This window comes from Hippichthys cyanospilos, chromosome 2 (genome assembly GCF_059441005.1).
Source record: "Hippichthys cyanospilos isolate Australia breed blue-spotted pipefish chromosome 2, RoL_Hcya_1.0, whole genome shotgun sequence".
Lineage (NCBI taxonomy): Eukaryota > Metazoa > Chordata > Actinopteri > Syngnathiformes > Syngnathidae > Hippichthys > Hippichthys cyanospilos.
The window spans coordinates 7,312,390-7,329,062 of record NC_142370.1 but is presented as its reverse complement, the minus strand read 5'-3'; the positions used below and the strand labels follow the sequence as shown (position 1 = coordinate 7,329,062).

Sequence of the window (16,673 nt, the reverse complement as noted above, 5' to 3'; positions counted from 1 at the left end):
GCTAGCGGACAATTCCTGCGGCAGACATGGACATGGCAGACTACAGCGAGGCCCTGGACCCGGCGTACACCACGCTGGAGTTTGAAAACATGCACGTGCTGGCCATGGGCGCAGGTGAGCCCAACTTTCTCCAACCGTGCGAATGCTTCAGGCTTGATCTCGCGACTTTCAGCAGCATGGCTGTTACCCAAGTCCATAATGGCAACTTTTTTTGCTGTTGATACCTTAAGTGCTTCCACCTTATTGAAAAGTGCACTCTCCCATGACGCCTGGCTGTCATCAGAGTGTGAAAAAGCCGGAAAGTTGATTTTCATGCCAGGCCTGCTGGCATCTTTCTCTCAATGGAGGTGTCACTATAGAGCAGCGGTTCTCAAATGGGGGTACGTGGGAGTGCCTCAGGGGGTACTTGAGATTTTTATTGGGTTTCTGCACAATATATAACACTTTTCATTGCTGTGACTGGAGCCGTACAGTTTTGGTTTTTTTTTTTTCAAATTAAGAACAAATTAATTGGAACATGAAGGAACCTACGCCAAAATTTCTAGTGACTACTTTGCAACATGTATGCCTTTAGTTTGTCCAAATTTATACAGATGCATATTATCATTGGTGAATTCAAGCTAGAATTCAAGGAGGTGATTACATCATCTATCTTCTGGAGTTGCTGAATAAAATACGCCTGGAGATACCACTACTAATGAAATTTCAATGTTAATAAATCAGATATATATGGCACAGTACTCAAAGTTTTTCATTCCAAAATGCTTTGAGCTAGTGTACAAGAGGGACATTGCTGAGAAAGGGACGAGAATCATTGTGCGAGTCTATGATTGATTGAGCCAGTGGCCAGATTGCAGTCCCCACTCATCAGATTGAAGCCAATCTTTATTTATGATGCAACCAAGTAGAAATGACTCAGTAGTGTAGATATTTATCAGGTATCTGTACTTGACTTGAGCATTTATTTCCTTGACAACTTTTCAGTCATCACAGTTGAAAACAGATCTGAACTTTCTACTTCCATGGATGACGACACAACATAATAAAAGACATAAACCCTGAAGTCAAGCGAGATTCCGATCATGACTGGGGGGGGGGGGGGGGATCTGTACTTCTTTTGAATGACAGTGCGAATATATTTGCCTCTGCTTACCTCTGCTGTTGACTCTTGTTATTTGAGTTACTCAAGGCGAGGAAACAATCCCTGATGTTTCCCTTGATGGTTGTTATCATTCCTTTGTCAGTAGCATTAACGACCTTAAGATGGAAAGTTTTAATTCCAAAAATTAGCGCTGCGCTGCTTTGACAAAAAATTTGATTAACTTGGCATTTGGCAAAAATTGAGGATTTTTGTGTGAAAAAAAGTGGCAGATGATGATGATGCGTTTGTAGTAGCTAACATCTAAATTGTGGGATTGAAGAAAGTTATGCACAAGCTGTGAATGTTAAGGTTATGTTAAAATGGATTTCAAATCATGAACATTTTGAACAGGAATTTTCTTTGAATAAATCAAATCTTTCAATTCATGCATGTTGGTCTTATGACCATGATTAAAATCATAATTGCCTAGAATGACCCGGATTCGTTTTTTTGTTTTATTTATTTTTTTGCCATATTGCACAGCCCTAATTTATTTGGCAGAGCAGAATTTGACAACATTTAAGCTCTTCATCATGAAGTTAAATATCATTGGCAGCCTATTTGCAAAATCCTGATTAAAAGCAAGCAGTGAGTGTGGAAAAAAATAGAGCAATGAAGGTAACGTAATGCCCTCACGTGTGGGCAAGGAGAGCTTTGCATGGATGACTGCTTATTTCTACATAGGGCAAGGTGATGGAGCCCAAAAATAAAATCTCAATTTTTTTGTCAGTCACTCTGGACAAATACGATTTTAATCCAACTAACAAACCCAACAAACTCATATTAAAAGCTTTGCTTTATTCCAAAATGAATGCTGTGTAAAATGTTCAACAATATACTGACTAAATCAGTTCAAATATACATTTAACATTCATAACTTGCCTAAATGCCACAATGTCACTATCTTAACCATTATCTAACATTTTGACCAATCATTGCATCTTCACATCAAAGGCATTTAGCATCAAAGGGAAAGTATTGAAAGAAGATACTAGGGAGCTGAAATTTTGCCCAGATGATGACATCATGTAAAAGTTTGAAATGGCAGATCCACTGAGTTATCACTCTTCCAGGAGTGTGTGATCCCTTGGCTAAAATACTGTAAGTAGAATGTGAAAGAATTCGTCCAAAGAATGGACCCAAAACTGCAGAATGGTAAAACATGTGTAGCACACATGCAGCATTCTGCCACCTGTGCAAAACCAACATCATTGATTTTCAAAGTGACACGTTCATCAAGTTATTCTGATTCACTCCAGCACTATTTTCACAATATGTATACCGCATTGTGAAATTTCCCTTAAATTTCCAGTTTCATCCATTCATCCATTTCCAAAGTTTCAAATTTGGAACGTTTCCAATCTGCATGGATTTGAGCCGGATGATGATGTTTTGGCAGATTCCTCGCCGGCCGAGAGCACCACCATGAGCGTGGCGGCGGGCCATCTGACGGCGGGCAGCCTGTGCGCCATCTGCGGGGACCGAGCGACGGGCAAGCACTACGGCGCCTCCAGCTGCGACGGCTGCAAGGGCTTCTTCCGCCGCAGCGTCCGCAAAAACCACATGTACTCGTGCAGGTGGGATTCTCAGATTGAGCAACAGGCGTCGGGTGTCTTTGCAGAACTGAAAATGTCTCCGGCGCAGGTTCAACAGACAGTGCATCGTGGACAAAGACAAGCGAAATCAGTGCCGATACTGCAGACTGAAGAAATGCTTCAGGGCCGGCATGAAAAAAGAAGGTACGAAATGTCAGCGTGCGCTTCCCTCAGCTCGGGTGTGTCGCAACACCCCAAGAGAAGAGCGCTCGTTTGTTAATGATCACTCGGAGGGGGCGATGAAATCTGAGCGGCTTATGCTGAGCAAACACCTCTCAGCAATAATAGCCATATACTCTGATAAACCTGACAGCCTTGGACGTCTTATTTTTCTTTGCAAATGATTCTGCGGCCTCTCTTTGAGGCACAGAAAGTTCGACTTTTACGGCCTTAGTGGCAGTGGGGATTTTACACCGCCACTCGCTCGGCGCAGTGATAGAAACCATCAAAACCATTTAAAAAAAAAAGGCATGCAGTAAAAGAGCATAAAAATGTGATACCATTTGTCACACCACCCTCCTTAAGAGATTATCCTCCGTTGATATGATCTACGCTTCATTCAACTGGTTTCGATCTTACCTCTTAGGTCGCACTCAGTTCATTCAACTCAAATCTTTCACGTCCCACTCCTCCACTGTCACTACAGGTGTACCGCAGGGCTCTGTCCTGGGCCCCCTCCTCTTCATCATCTACCTCCTCCTACTTCCTCCTCCAGTTTCAGTGCTATGCAGATGACACCCAGCACTTCCTCTCTTCCATCCCTCTCCCTCATTGACTGCATTACAGAAACAGGTTTTTCCTCCTAAACATATTTCTCCATGAACTTCAACTGATCCAGCAACTTACCCTAACCAGAACACCATCCACCTACTTCATCATCCCTGTTCATTTGCAGCTTCTCTGGCTTTGAAGTCATTCATAACCTTCCCCTTCCATACCTAACTGAACTTCCGCATGTTTTTACTCCCTCTCGCTTCTTCAGATCTTCCTCCTCTATTCACCTGTCCGTCCCTTGCGCCCATCTCACTACCATGGGCTACTGAACTCTACCCAAGCTCAGAAACACCACGCTTTTTCCTTTCTTCAAGTCCAGAGGGGGAATTATTTTTGCGGTGACACTGAGAACTCCCTGAACTTTTGTGTCCATTTCAAACAGAGGTCTATATTTTTAAAAGGTTAATAAACATATTTAAAAAGCCATCCAACAAAGTAAATATTCAAGAGCTAGCATTTCCTTTGAATTTTTACACCAATATTTTCCAAAATTAATATCAGCTCCAAATTCATCAGCTTTGATCAGTCATAAAAAAAAATCCGGTTGGTCTATTTTTGCCTTTTATTGCAGAAAATTGCTAAATAAGTTTAGTATCCCTTTAAAGAACTGAAAGAATTGCTCATACAGTTGAAGTTAGTCGGGCTAACACGACTGATTTATAATCTGATTTTTTTTTTTTTTTTTTGAGACATTTCCTGCAAAAACCTGTCCCAGTCCAAATAGGAGTTAACGCGGAGGGCAGTTAGCGTGACAAAACCTAACTGAGTGCTCCTTCTGCTGGGTGGGCCCGCAGAGGCCCCACTGATTTGCGATGCCATGCGCGTAACACCTCCGCATGTGTGCAGCCGTGCAGAACGAAAGAGACCGCATCAGCACCAGAAGATCCAGCTACGAAGACAGCAGTTTACCCTCCATCAACGCCCTCATCCAAGCAGACGTGCTGTCAAGACAGGTACAAGCCTTCTCCTGGCACGGTGCCCACCGATGAGCACGGTTGATCTGACCCCGCCTCCTTCAGATCACCTCCCCCGCGCCCATTCTGAACGGCGACGTCCGCACCAAAAAGATGGCCACCATCACAGATGTGTGCGAGTCCATGAAGCAGCAGCTGCTGGTCCTGGTGGAATGGGCCAAGTACATCCCGGCCTTCTGTGACCTGCCACTGGATGACCAGGTAAGTCTCAGACACAGTGTACATAGTTCCATAGACACTCTGGTCACTCATCAACCAGCCCACCGCCGGGACAACATCCATCCGCAAGACACACGGTCAGTCCAGCCAAACATGCGCCCAGACAAATCAAGCTCAATGATTAAAACCTGCCGTGAGGAGGAGGAAGCGCGTCCACGCTCCGTGCTGAGTGGTTAATGTGTTTGAATCCTCAGTTACAATATGTTGAGCTTGTCTGAGAGTTATATCCCTCAATGGAGGAAAAAGCACGGAATCATTAACAGTGCGATCACCAGCTTTCGGTCACTCATTTGCGCATGTTGTATTATAAAGGGATTTGTTTTCCTCGCAGCCTCCAAAAGATAACACTACAGAGCCCTAAAACTGATGGGCATTTTATCTTAATTTCATTTCATTGCAACCACAATACGGATAAAACTAAGTGGGTAGAATGTGTGCCCAAAATATAATTGATGCCTGGATAAGGCTACATCACAAATTTGGTTTCTCAAGATAGAGGAAAGCTGCCATCAAATCTCAGTGACCATGACGTGACATCACAGTTAAGCATTCCTTCTAAGCTTTTTTTGAATTTCCATGACTTTTATTCACAAGAACTTTCTGGTCAATACGCTCGTATAATAAACAAAGAGGAATCCATATTGGTTGTTGCGTTATTGAAGTTTCCAGCAAAGGTACGCTCCATTTGCCTATCCTGAAGTCAACGTTATTCTTTTTGGGAATAATGATGAACACTCACATGAGCATTCATTAATGTCATCTGTACCTAAATCCTGCTTATTCATATTTTGGCTGCATTTGTTCCTTGTGTCATCTATACAATTAGGTTTTTAGCAAAATGAAAGACCAAAAAAAAAAACAACACTATTTCAGGTGGCGTTGCTTCGAGCGCACGCAGGAGAACATCTGTTGCTTGGTGCTGCAAAGAGGTCCATGCTCTACAAAGATGTCCTCTTATTAGGTAAAACCAGCACCACAAAGTCGTTTTTATCCGTCACATGTTTGATACGGGTCAGATCGAACCAAAATCCTATTGTTGTTGTGTTTGTAGGGAATGATCACATCATTCCCAGAAACTGCCCAGAGCTGGAGGTGGGCCGGGTAGCTGTTAGGATCCTGGATGAACTGGTACTTCCCTTCCAGGAGCTTCAAATAGATGATAACGAATATGCCTGCTTGAAAGCCATTGTTTTCTTTGATCCAGGTACTATGGACCTCTTTAATCATACATATTGTTACAGTATATAAATATAATGGCTAGCATACTTGAAGATGACCTTAGATTTCTCTGTCAAAGGGCCATCAGCTTTATGGCTCTGGAAATGAAAAATGAGATACTTCTATCTTATAATTCCACACTTAATTCACATTGAAATGATATATATATATATATATATGTATATATATATAATATATAATATTGAAGTAGCTAAAACAATTACAAGATTACAGCAATTTGAATTACTAGCTACCTATGCCTATACCTCAAAAACACATCCTCCTTGTAGATAACTGGTATAGCCTCCTTGTCAGACGTGGGTGCACAAGTCACCAAGAAAAGTGGAGGATTTTTTCTTTTTTAAATCTGACAGCCAGCATGTGGAGCGGCGTTGGATTAGGCTTTGTTGACAAGGAAAATGCTTGAACTTTTGCCCCCTGGAAAATATATGTGACCTCATGGTGAAAAGGTCAACACTTGAGCCGAGACGACGGTAGGACTGACAAACTTCCCGGCTTGTGTTTGCCCATAGATGCGAAAGGTCTGAGTGACCCCGGAAAGATCAAACGGATGCGGTATCAAGTCCAGGTCAGCCTGGAGGACTACATCAACGACCGGCAATACGACTCCCGCGGACGTTTCGGGGAGCTGCTGCTCATGCTCCCGACCCTGCAGAGCATCACCTGGCAGATGATTGAACAAATCCAGTTCGTCAAACTTTTCGGCATGGCCAAGATTGACAATCTTCTACAGGAGATGCTTCTCGGAGGTGAGTTCTGACTGCTTGAAGAACTGGACGTTATAGTAGATTGTCTCATCTGTCCTATGATGGAAAAGAAAGCAACAAATTCCATTCACCAAAATTCTCAGGATATTACCACAGAAAATGAAATCGAAATGGTTTTCGGGGTTCAAGATTGATCAACCGAAAAACGTTAGCCTATCATGAGTAAGATGCTTGGTCTCGGTTAGTTTAGTTTAGTTTAGTTTAGTTTAGTTTAGTTTAGTTTAGTTAGCTTGGTTTATCATCAATAAACCAATGTTAATTTATCCAAATCATAGCCGAATCGTAATGTACGTTTCAGTCTCCTGCACTCTGTCTTCTTTTTTTTTCCATAAAATCTGCCAAGGTCACCTTGCCACAGCCTGACTGTGGTAACGTTTGGCAAGATATGAATGTTTAGGGTAAATGGGGCTTCCGTGGCCACCAAGAACATCGCGCAACTTGAGTTTGGCTAACAAGCAATACAAGCTGTTATCAACATAATGACCACTTCTTTGTGTGCTTTTGTCTCACAGGCTCGGCCAACGAAGCGCCGCATGCGCCTCATTCGCTTCACCCTCACCTGGTTCAAGAGCATCTCAGCAGCAATGTCATCGTGGCCAGCAACATGCCCACGCCTATCCATAATGGACAAATCTGTACGTACAGAAAAAAACAAAATCATTCGAAATGAAATTAGAGAAGCAACTTAACAAGATTTGCCAAAATGGACTGGATCAAAATGCCGAGTCTGTTTGCATGGAGAAAATAGATGTTTTCGTCTTGACAAAAGCTGCCTTTCTGGCAACATTTTTGTTATTTCACCAATAGAAAACTTGCTCCAAAAAAAATTTAAATTACAGTAAAACCGGACTTTATTTATCAGCATATCTCCCCTCCATTTTGTATGCTAGCTCTTCTACATTTGACAGACAGGTTTCAGTTCAAAATGACATGAGTGGCCTTATATTTTAGCCAAGAAATGGCACACTCCTGATAGTGTGATAACTTATCGAAATTTGACATGTCACCATCTGGGTGAAATTTCAGCTTCCTTGTCTCTTCTTTCAATGCTTTCCCCTTTGATTTAACATACCCTTGGTGTAATCAATCAAAGGATGGACAAAATATCGCAAAATGTCTTGAATTGGGAAAAAAAGATCTTTAAAGAAGGATTTGGTGAACACATATATGAAACTGGTGGTGTTAAAAACCACTGCACCAGAGAAAAGCAGTGTGGGCAGGAAAACTAGTAGCATACTTTATTTTTTTTTCCTGATTTTTTTATTTTTATTTTAGAGGGATCCGAGATGCTCATTCCAAGTTCTCAAAGAAATGTTGTCATTGATGGTGGCCGCTTGTCACTTGCTAATTGGAGAAAATAGGGAAGTTTGACCGTCCCCTGACAGCCAGGCTCCGATTCATCGAAACGCGCTGCAGTTGATTGCATTTTAGGTTTTTCCTCCCAACTGTGTAGCCTCGTCATGTTTGTAGCTGAAAGGGCTTGGCAGAGTAATCCTTGAAATTCTTCATGCAAACTAATCTGGCTTACTTTGTCAAAGAAAACTTCTGTTATTCTTTCTTAACATGTTTAATGCGCTGAGAAATTTCACACAAGTGCTTGTTCTTTATTGGAAAATGGGATAGTTTCAAGCGCAGGGGAGCAGAGATCTTTTTTTCGTTGGGCGAGTCCTTGCAGGCTCGCTTTCTAACCGGGTTCTGTTGCTTTGTGTTCTCCTCTACAGCCACTCCGGAAACCCCGATACCGTCTCCGCCTACAGCGTCCAGCTCCGAACATTACAAAATAGCTCAAGGGGTCATAGCCACTGTCCCCAAGCAGCCGACCTCCATCCCTCAGCCGACCATTACCAAACAAGAGGCCATTTAATGAGCCCGAGTTTCTTTTTTCCCCACTTTCCCAAATAAACAGTTTGGCGCTGTCAATTTGACTGAAACCCAAAGTAGCTAAGTGCCTTGAAAGTAATTACATGATTCTATTTTGAGTCTACTACATCAACTCTCGTTGAATAGCAGAGGAAAAGAAAAGCGTTGTTGTTGTATCATGATTGGCATTTTGAACGTTGTTTTACTGTGTAAATAGTTCCTGGCTGGTCAACGTGGCTTTCTTTTGCATGTCTTCAAGTGTGTGTCGAAAAAGCTCATGGTCGACATGGCGACGGGACCATGTCAGTATTTCATGAATGTTACAGGGCTTTGCATTCTGTTTTGGTGTTTTTATATTTCATGTTCTTTTGCGGTTTAAAAAAAAAAAGAATTTCATCTAGGGATGTCCCGATCATGAAATTTGGGCCCAATCAAGTTTGTAGTTTAAACTAATATATATATATATATATATATATATATATATATATATATATATATATATATATATATATATATATATATATATATATATATATATATATATATTTTTTTTTTTTTTTTTTTTTGTATGTTGGAAAGCCTGAAGCTGTGTTTAACACAGGACCTGAAAAACAGATGCTCACCCATCAAATTGATTGAAATGTATTCCTTGGTTTAAACTGGACTTTATACAGCCAGGATTTTGAGGGGCTCTCACAATTGCTGTCAGCAAGTTTAAAAATAATCGATCCGATATAATCAAAGGATGGGACATAATGTCAGTTTATATGACTTAATAATTTTATTTACTGCGTATATTTGTGCACAGTTTTTAGAGTGTCAGCAAAAATATTTAAATAATATTTATGAAATAGCGCGTTTTTGCCACGATTTAACAATCTTTGCAATGGCAAAAAGTGACAGAGATGAGCCGGTAAAAACAATTACGTCAAGAAGGTACACTAGTAATGTTGCCCCTCAAATCATTCATACAACATAAAATTTCCGGGACTGATCAATGACATTGATTGTTCGACAAATTATTGTTTTCCAATTGATTGCCGATTTGGCATGAAATGCCAAATATCGTCCAGTTGTGATTAAATCAATCAGATTGGCATAAAGTCTACCACTCCTACACCAGATAATTTTGTTTAAAAAATAAAACTATACAATTTGGATGCACTTCCCTCCTCAAAACATTGTCGAGGTTATCAGACCATCCCTAAATATCGGCTTTGTGTAAAAATGTGATCAGGACATCCCTCATTCCATTCAAGCTAAAAAAATAAAATAAAAAAGTGGATGAGAGACTGCTTATCTCGCTAGCCGGACTAAAATATCTGTTTGAATAACTAGAAAGAAGTCACATATTCAAAACAATTTTTCATACGCAGGAACATTGAGTAGGTTCTCCAACTTTATTTTAAATATGTACATTTTGTGTTTAATACTTTCATGTATTGTTTGAACTGATAAAAACATGTGTGCCTTGTAAGCTGTACTGCCTTAAAAGTGGGCAAATGTCTTGCCGTACAATGTGAAGATGAACTAATAAATCAAGGTATATTTTTACATTGCATTCATTTGCAATTGTATGTACTTCACACAAATGATATATAGACATGAAAGATGTGCTTTTTAAAGAAGAGTGCAACGTGGCAGTGCTGTGGGATCACTGATAAGATGTTCCTTTGGACTGATAAAACGCCATAAAAACCATTCAGAGGGGGAGGGGGGACATATTCATACATTTCAATGATTTAGTTGGCATGTTCAATATGTTCTATTTACTCTAACCCAATAAAAGCAAGAATATTGACCGACATATAAACCGAATTAATTTGCTTTATTGCACAGACTTGAAAATACATCAACCAAGTGACAAGGGACAGACATCCACAATCAGTGACCTTTTTGAACCTGAAAGCAAAATGGCCGCTCCCTGTGATTGATCAAACTAATTAGAGTTTGTTGCTTAATTTATAATCCCACAAACATGTTAATCAGAATGCCGTGTTTACAATAACGGGCCCTTTATAACATGTTGAAGAAAAAAATTGGGGGTTGACATCCCCTTTTGAAGCTGATCTCTAGTTTACATGGTTTTCGACCAACAACACGTCATAATATCAGTCACTATCACTGGCGAAAATAGCACTTTCAGGCATTCCGTGTTTTTATTTTGTATTTTTTTTGGAGGGGGGTCGGTTACATTACGTCATACATCTTTGGTGGTACCAGGCATTAAAATGAACAAGAAATTGAACAAATACCCTTACTGTGGTCTTATATATTTTTCTTTTTTTTTTTTTACGTGTAACAATCTAAACCATCGCTAGTTTTAAAAGGCGTTGAGGTGACGGGGTCAACACAAGTTCTGGCATTTACGGCATAAAAACGCTCGCTGAAAAATTATGTTCTTTTCAAGACATCAACAACACAAAGTTTAAAATGTACAGTAGGCTACACAAACTTTTCAAAACTGAGCTTACCACGAAAGAAAAACAGCTTTATGTGCTCCAATCAGTGAAAATGTTTTGTTTTGTATTGTAATGAGAATTATTTGTTTTAAACGTCGATGCTAAAGTTAGAAAAATTAATAAATTAAATGAAGCAAAACAAATCGCTTCCGTGTTGTCTCACGTGACGCCCATTAGCCAATGAGCGTCGTCATTTTCTACCCGGAAGTGATGAACAGTGTATGTAGCCAAAAGCTCTGTGTGTTATTTTTTTGTCACGTTCGTGGTCGTTGTGGTGCATATGGAAGGCGAGTAATTTGCTTCAAGTACGAATTATAATTAAATGCCTCACAAATTTAATCCATTTCGTCTGACGCGTGCTTTGTCGCATTGTTTTTATTTCTAGGGTTTTGCTAAATCAAATTAGCTATGCAGTCGTTGAAGAGTGATGCTTTGAATCTGGACTGCTCCTTTCGACTTTGAACAAGCGTGTGCAAGGTTTCACTTGGTCTGTTTTATGTATTTTAATTTTATTGTATTTTTTAAATTGCTGTGTGATCATGCGTTGGTTTCAAATTGCTCAGCTCCATCCCGTCAGTCCATGGCTGAAACTGCTGCGCTCAGGTGCGGTCCAGTCAGCCCGTCAGAACACAGTTGGTTTCCAAGACCTCCACCGCCTATTTACACCTGCACCCTGAGCCCCGAGCTGGTGGCCAAGGCACGGGAGGAGCTTCAGGAGAAGCCAGAATGGCGTCTACGAGATGTGCAAGCTCTACGAGATATGATACTGAAGGTTCTGTATTTCCTGCCTGTCTTTTTTTTTTATATTTCTGGCTGTGTTGAGTTGACAGCTTTGCAGAAGCACCTGCACTGGGTTTCTGCTGGTATGCATGCTTGCTAATATGTCTCAAAAACACGTGTTTTAGCCTTAACTCAAAATTGTCTTTAGAAACATGTAGGCACAATTACTGGTGAAATTTAAGGCCAAAGAAATTTTGGGGGTTCATGGTATGCAAAATGAATGTTTGAATGGTCTGAGCAAGGTCATTTATGTATTTATTTATTTTAGTGAGTTACATTTGTTGTGGATTTTTTCCGCCTGCAATGTGCAGGAGCAGCCCAATCTGAGGACAAGGCTGGACGACTCTTTCCTCCTGCGCTTCCTGCGGGCCAGGAAGTTTGACTACGATCGAGCTCTGCAGCTCTTGCTCAATTACCACGCAGGACGCAAGGCTTGGCCCGAGGTCTTCCACAATCTCAAGCCGTCGACGGTGAAGCACGTGCTGGACTTAGGCTTTCTCACCGTCCTGCCTCAACCGGACCCGGACGGAAGGTACATCCTCTGTCTCCGGCCAGGTAGGTATCTGCGAGAACAAGGCACGCTTTAACCATTTTGCTAACTGAAAGAGGAGCAATGGCCACAAATATGGTTCAGTATCGAAAGGCTGTTGGGGGATTCATTTTTTTCATTTGTTTGCACTCAGCAAGTAAGTTAGCTGTGTTGCCCTGTGTGCCACGTTTTTTGCCACGTCTTGGGTGAATTTAATTTAATTATTATTCATTTTATTTCATTATTAGTAAGTATCAAGCCTTGAAGCCTTGTTTATATACTGCTTGTTAAAAAAATGCAATAAATAGAAGTTTGACCAAACATGATGAATAATCGTGATTTCAATATTGACCAAAATAATCGTGATTTTTTTTCTTATCATCATGCAGCCCTAATTTCAGTTACACTTGGGACTATTGTAAATACTGCGCAATGGAGCCTTGGTTTTTCCGATTTATTTGGTTCCAAAAACAATCAAACCTTATGAAAATCAAAATCTATGAAAATCTAAGGGTCACAATCAGCATGTCTTCCAATCAGCATTAAAATTGTACTCATGTCTGATTGTTGCTCTAGTCAGAAAAAGGAATCTTTCTCCTAATTGTGATGCATTTGTTGTCCCAGGGAAATGGAAAGCAGACGATTACCCGTTTGTTGACAATGTGAGGGCCATGTATCTGACACTGGAGAAGCTGATCCAGCCCGAGGAGACGCAGGTCAACGGCATCGTCATCTTGGCCGATTACACCGGCGTTGGGATGGCGCAGGCTTCTAATCCGGGGCCTTTCCTCGCCAAAAAAGTCGTCAGCATTCTTCAGGTGAGAACAGGTTTTTAAAGTTCTATCATGAAAGAATATTGTAGCAATTTCATGAGACGAATGGAGAAAAAAATAAAACATCTGCGCATTAATAATGCGCAGTATAAGACCTATTCCAGTATTGTTTGGAAATATAATGAAATTGATGGCAATTTGAAGTTCTTGTAATTTAAGGTTTCTTCTTCCTTAGACCTTGAAATCAAACCAGGTATCTTCCAAATATTGATGCTTGGTATCTTTACCTGCCCATTCATAGTTTTTAATGCCATGACAGTAGATTTTTCTTTTCAAATTTTTCTTCATCCAAGAACTCTTCACATTGTTAAAAAATACTTATACAAAAAATTTGAGAAACACTGACGTGGACAGATGGAGAATAGTCTCTGGCCTTTCAGGTCTGCTCATGAAAAGGGAACAATAAACAAATGCTGCCTTTTTGCTGAGTGTTAAGTTTCTTTTTTTTTCCAGGACGGCTTCCCAATCCGAATCAAGGCTGTCAACATTATTAACGAGCCTCGGATTTTCAAAGGCATCTTTGCCGTCATCAAACCCTTCCTGAAGGAGAAGATGGCAGAGAGGGTAACTAGTCTTCAGTTTCTTTCCAAAAGTCCCGTTGACGACTCGCGACCTCGAAAACCTCCCACGCGGGCTCACTTGTAGGTGAAAGCGGCGTTCAAATTGCTTGTGACGACTGAGCGAGCTTCCTTGTGTGTTTTCCCCGCCGCAGTACATGCTTCACAGCTCAGACCTGCGCTCCCTGCACCGCAACATCCCCCGCTCGGTCCTGCCCGAGGAGTACGGCGGCACGGCCGCGCATCTGGACACGCGCGCCTGGTCCAGGCTGCTGCTGGACTCCGAGGAGGACTTCATCGTGGAGTTCTGCCAACCCGAGCCCCCTGAGGACGCCGCGCCGCCCGAGTCGACGCCGTTCCCAGGCCATGGTGCCGGCGGGCAGGACGACGACGCTTTCAGGGCGCTGCGCTCGCAACTTTATTCCTGTTACTGACTCAAGTCGCTCATACGACGTTTATTTTTTACTAACCATCCAGTCTTTGTGTATCCACGCGGGCGATGCGAATTTGGGCGCCCAAGCAACGGCGTGGGGTGGCTTTGGGTCCGTCACCAGCTACAGGCAGCATGTGACGCCAGCGCGGCAAAAACTGCATTCATTCATGGTTTGCTCTAACGGTTTGCAGCTTTTTTTTTTTTTTTTAATAATATTTTTCCAAGTCCCAGCATTAAGTGCTCAGTCGTCTCGAGACTTGTACTCACACAATTAAGTCGTTAAAAAAAAAAGAAAAAGAAGGCGGCATGGCTCAATGGTAGAGTCGTCGCCTCCAAACCAAGAGGTTGCGCGAGACACTGAATCTGCGGGTGCTCCTGATTCTGCCCCGTCAGTAGGTAAATGAGTTAGCTTCAAACGTTTAGCGTAACTAAGGTAGAAAAGCCCTGTATAAGTAGAAGTCCATTTACCATTACAGTTGTGTGAGGGATCCATTCAAGCATTGTCCTATCATCTCGAGCTACTCTTTCATGTTAAACATGTCAAAAGTAAACGAGTCTTAAATTGCCTTAGCGATATTAACGTGGAGCTGTGCAAGGATCCCCACCATCGGCAGGCCATTTGGTACCAGGCCGCACAGATGCCATCTGTCAAACAGCATATTATTTGACCCGTGTGTCTTAATTTATTTTTAATCTTATCAGCACCAGGCCCTTATCAATCACACGATGTTAATGGGAACATGCAGCAACTGAATAGTTCAGCTTTGCCAAATATACAGAAGAAACTGTGCCATAATGTATATTGTTTACTTGAGCGACACCATGGCTTTTAGATTTTGTGCATGTCTTGCTGTCATTGCATAGCAGAATACGACAGTAAAATCTATATCAGCACATGAAGCCTGTGTTGTTTTTGGGGGGACGGAAAATGAGGGAAATAACCTTCTCGAATCTTGTTAAAGAATGTAAAGAATACATGCAAACAATTTGTCATGTTTTGGGTCAATTTAATAGCCATTATGCTGCTACTCAGGATGCATCCACCGAGGCCACATGAGGGCAGTATAATACAGTGATAAGCAGCGTCGCGTCTATTCACCTGTGACCACCAACAGATGCAAAAAAAAAAAAAAAAAAAAAAGGCCAAAGAAAGTCCGTCCCCCAGGATGGCAGGACACCGAGTGTCTAACTCTTGTCTATGCCATGTGGGTTTATTGTCCCTTATTCTATGTGTCTCTGGACCCATCAATTTCATGAGGTGGCCATTTTGATTTTATTTTTTGCTTACCATCCTTTGCTGTTGACTGGAATAGACGCCAAAGAACATTCGGGGCTCGCATTGCAAACGTTATCCGTTTTTTAGTATTGTTCCCATTATATTCCAATGCGAGCAAGAGCGTTTTGACGTCAATTTCAGTTGACAGCAGGGGGCAATACAAGACAAAATGTCAGCTCCTAGAAAAAAAGTAACTAGGCGGATTCATCCGCGTAACTTATTCCACAAACGCAGCATCACTCAGAATAGCGTTGCTCAGCGAGGTGTCATATTGTTGCAAAGACATGCTTGCCTCTTAAAATCAGATGTTGTCCAACCTTGGGCTGCAATCGTTAATGACGTGGGCAAGTGCGGAATGAATGGAGCGAGTGAGTCGGTCTGGCTGAAAATAGAGCGGCCGTGAGAGGCCGCAGGTTTCTTTTGGTCGGTTGCCACAGAAACATTAACACTGGACTCGTTAACACTGGACTCGTTTTTTTTTTATATACTTCTTCTCTTTAGCCTCGCTCGTGTAGACTCGGTTGCATTTTTATTTGCACAGGCTCCGCCCTTTTATGCTTCCATGAAGCCCCCCCCCAGTTGTCTCGACTCCCGTTTCAAACAGGGCTGCGTAAGATTCAGGTTGAAGCTGGTGGTTTCCTCTGAAAGCCGCTTAATAAAAAAATAAAGATGATGTAATCTCACAGCTTGAGCTTTAGTTGACATTTAACAAAAAGGTTCGTGTTTGGCTGTTGGAGAGATGAAAGAACTTAGAAAGTGGATTGCTTCCTAGTTAAAGGGGTTTGGTGAAAAAAAAAGCCTTTCGATGATTTTGTGCAAATGCAGAAGACCCTTGTGTATTGCAAGAATCACAATTTGCATTTTCAGATCAATTAAAATTGGTGACGTAGTGACAGGATACTTATAGTTTAAACATTCAATACATGCATGTGAGAATCAGTTATTATTTTGTCCACTTGGGGTCACCATTCTCATGTCTAACACTTTAGTATCTGGAACATTAAGTGTGTGTGGCCTTAAAAGACAGGTCCTTCCAAAACATGGTTGTGTGTATTGATTATGCAGATCCAAAGCACTGACTGCTGCTATCTGTCACCAAAAGTTTTTGCCATGGCTGCTGGTTGAACAATCTTTAGCCCTATCAAATTCAAACTCCTTTGGAATGCTGTGTATAACTATCCACTTTTATCGAAAAAGGTAAAGAGAACTTTCTTTTAAAGCAGCTGAATTATGA

At 41.4% G+C, this 16,673-nt stretch overlaps 2 protein-coding genes and 1 long non-coding RNA gene across 5 annotated transcripts in view; 2 read left to right on the top strand and 1 right to left on the bottom strand.

Moving 5' to 3' along the window:
- hnf4a (hepatocyte nuclear factor 4, alpha) overlaps positions 1-9,069 on the top strand; it is a 9,111-nt gene extending 42 nt beyond the window's left edge. Inside the window, exons 1-10 of the mRNA XM_088402052.1 lie at positions 1-114; positions 2,541-2,718; positions 2,786-2,880; positions 4,357-4,463; positions 4,530-4,685; positions 5,577-5,664; positions 5,755-5,907; positions 6,455-6,691; positions 7,222-7,344; positions 8,431-9,069. The exon at positions 1-114 is cut by the window's left edge and continues 42 nt beyond it. Coding sequence (XP_088258178.1) covers positions 27-114; positions 2,541-2,718; positions 2,786-2,880; positions 4,357-4,463; positions 4,530-4,685; positions 5,577-5,664; positions 5,755-5,907; positions 6,455-6,691; positions 7,222-7,344; positions 8,431-8,573 — 1,368 coding nt within the window. The 5' untranslated portion in view covers positions 1-26 and the 3' untranslated portion in view covers positions 8,574-9,069. The remainder of the gene's footprint in view (positions 115-2,540; positions 2,719-2,785; positions 2,881-4,356; positions 4,464-4,529; positions 4,686-5,576; positions 5,665-5,754; positions 5,908-6,454; positions 6,692-7,221; positions 7,345-8,430) is intronic.
- Positions 6,276-11,171, bottom strand: LOC148427070 (uncharacterized). The gene is made up of 3 exons (XR_015863633.1): positions 11,044-11,171; positions 7,269-7,342; positions 6,276-6,745 (listed from the first exon to the last, which is right to left on the bottom strand). It is a non-coding gene; the product is annotated as an uncharacterized LOC148427070 (long non-coding RNA).
- Positions 11,172-11,232: 61 nt separating this feature from the next.
- On the top strand, positions 11,233-15,063 carry ttpal (tocopherol (alpha) transfer protein-like). 3 transcript variants are annotated; one of them, XM_088436719.1, is made up of 7 exons: positions 11,233-11,318; positions 11,417-11,499; positions 11,595-11,803; positions 12,123-12,366; positions 12,965-13,158; positions 13,627-13,737; positions 13,886-15,063. In XM_088436719.1, the coding sequence occupies exons 3-7, from the start codon at positions 11,612-11,614 to the stop codon at positions 14,162-14,164; spliced, it is 1,020 nt and encodes a 339-aa protein (XP_088292845.1). In that variant the 5' UTR covers positions 11,233-11,318; positions 11,417-11,499; positions 11,595-11,611; the 3' UTR covers positions 14,165-15,063. The 3 variants fall into 3 exon arrangements, with proteins under 3 accessions (XP_088292845.1, XP_088292836.1, XP_088292827.1); XM_088436710.1 differs by having other exon boundaries at positions 11,417-11,508; XM_088436701.1 differs by having other exon boundaries at positions 11,417-11,518.
- The last annotated feature ends 1,610 nt before the right edge of the window (positions 15,064-16,673 follow it).

What these genes read in the sequence shown, in the direction of transcription:
- ttpal (XM_088436719.1), top strand. Translation starts at nt 11,612, where the DNA reads ATGGCTGAAACTGCTGCGCTCAGGTGCGGTCCAGTCAGCCCGTCAGAA. An exon ending in AAGTCGTCAGCATTCTTCAG is followed by an intron (nt 13,159 to 13,626) that starts GTGAGAACAGGT and finishes TTTTTTTTCCAG; the next exon opens with GACGGCTTCCCAATCCGAAT. An exon ending in AGGAGAAGATGGCAGAGAGG is followed by an intron (nt 13,738 to 13,885) that starts GTAACTAGTCTT and finishes TCCCCGCCGCAG; the next exon opens with TACATGCTTCACAGCTCAGA.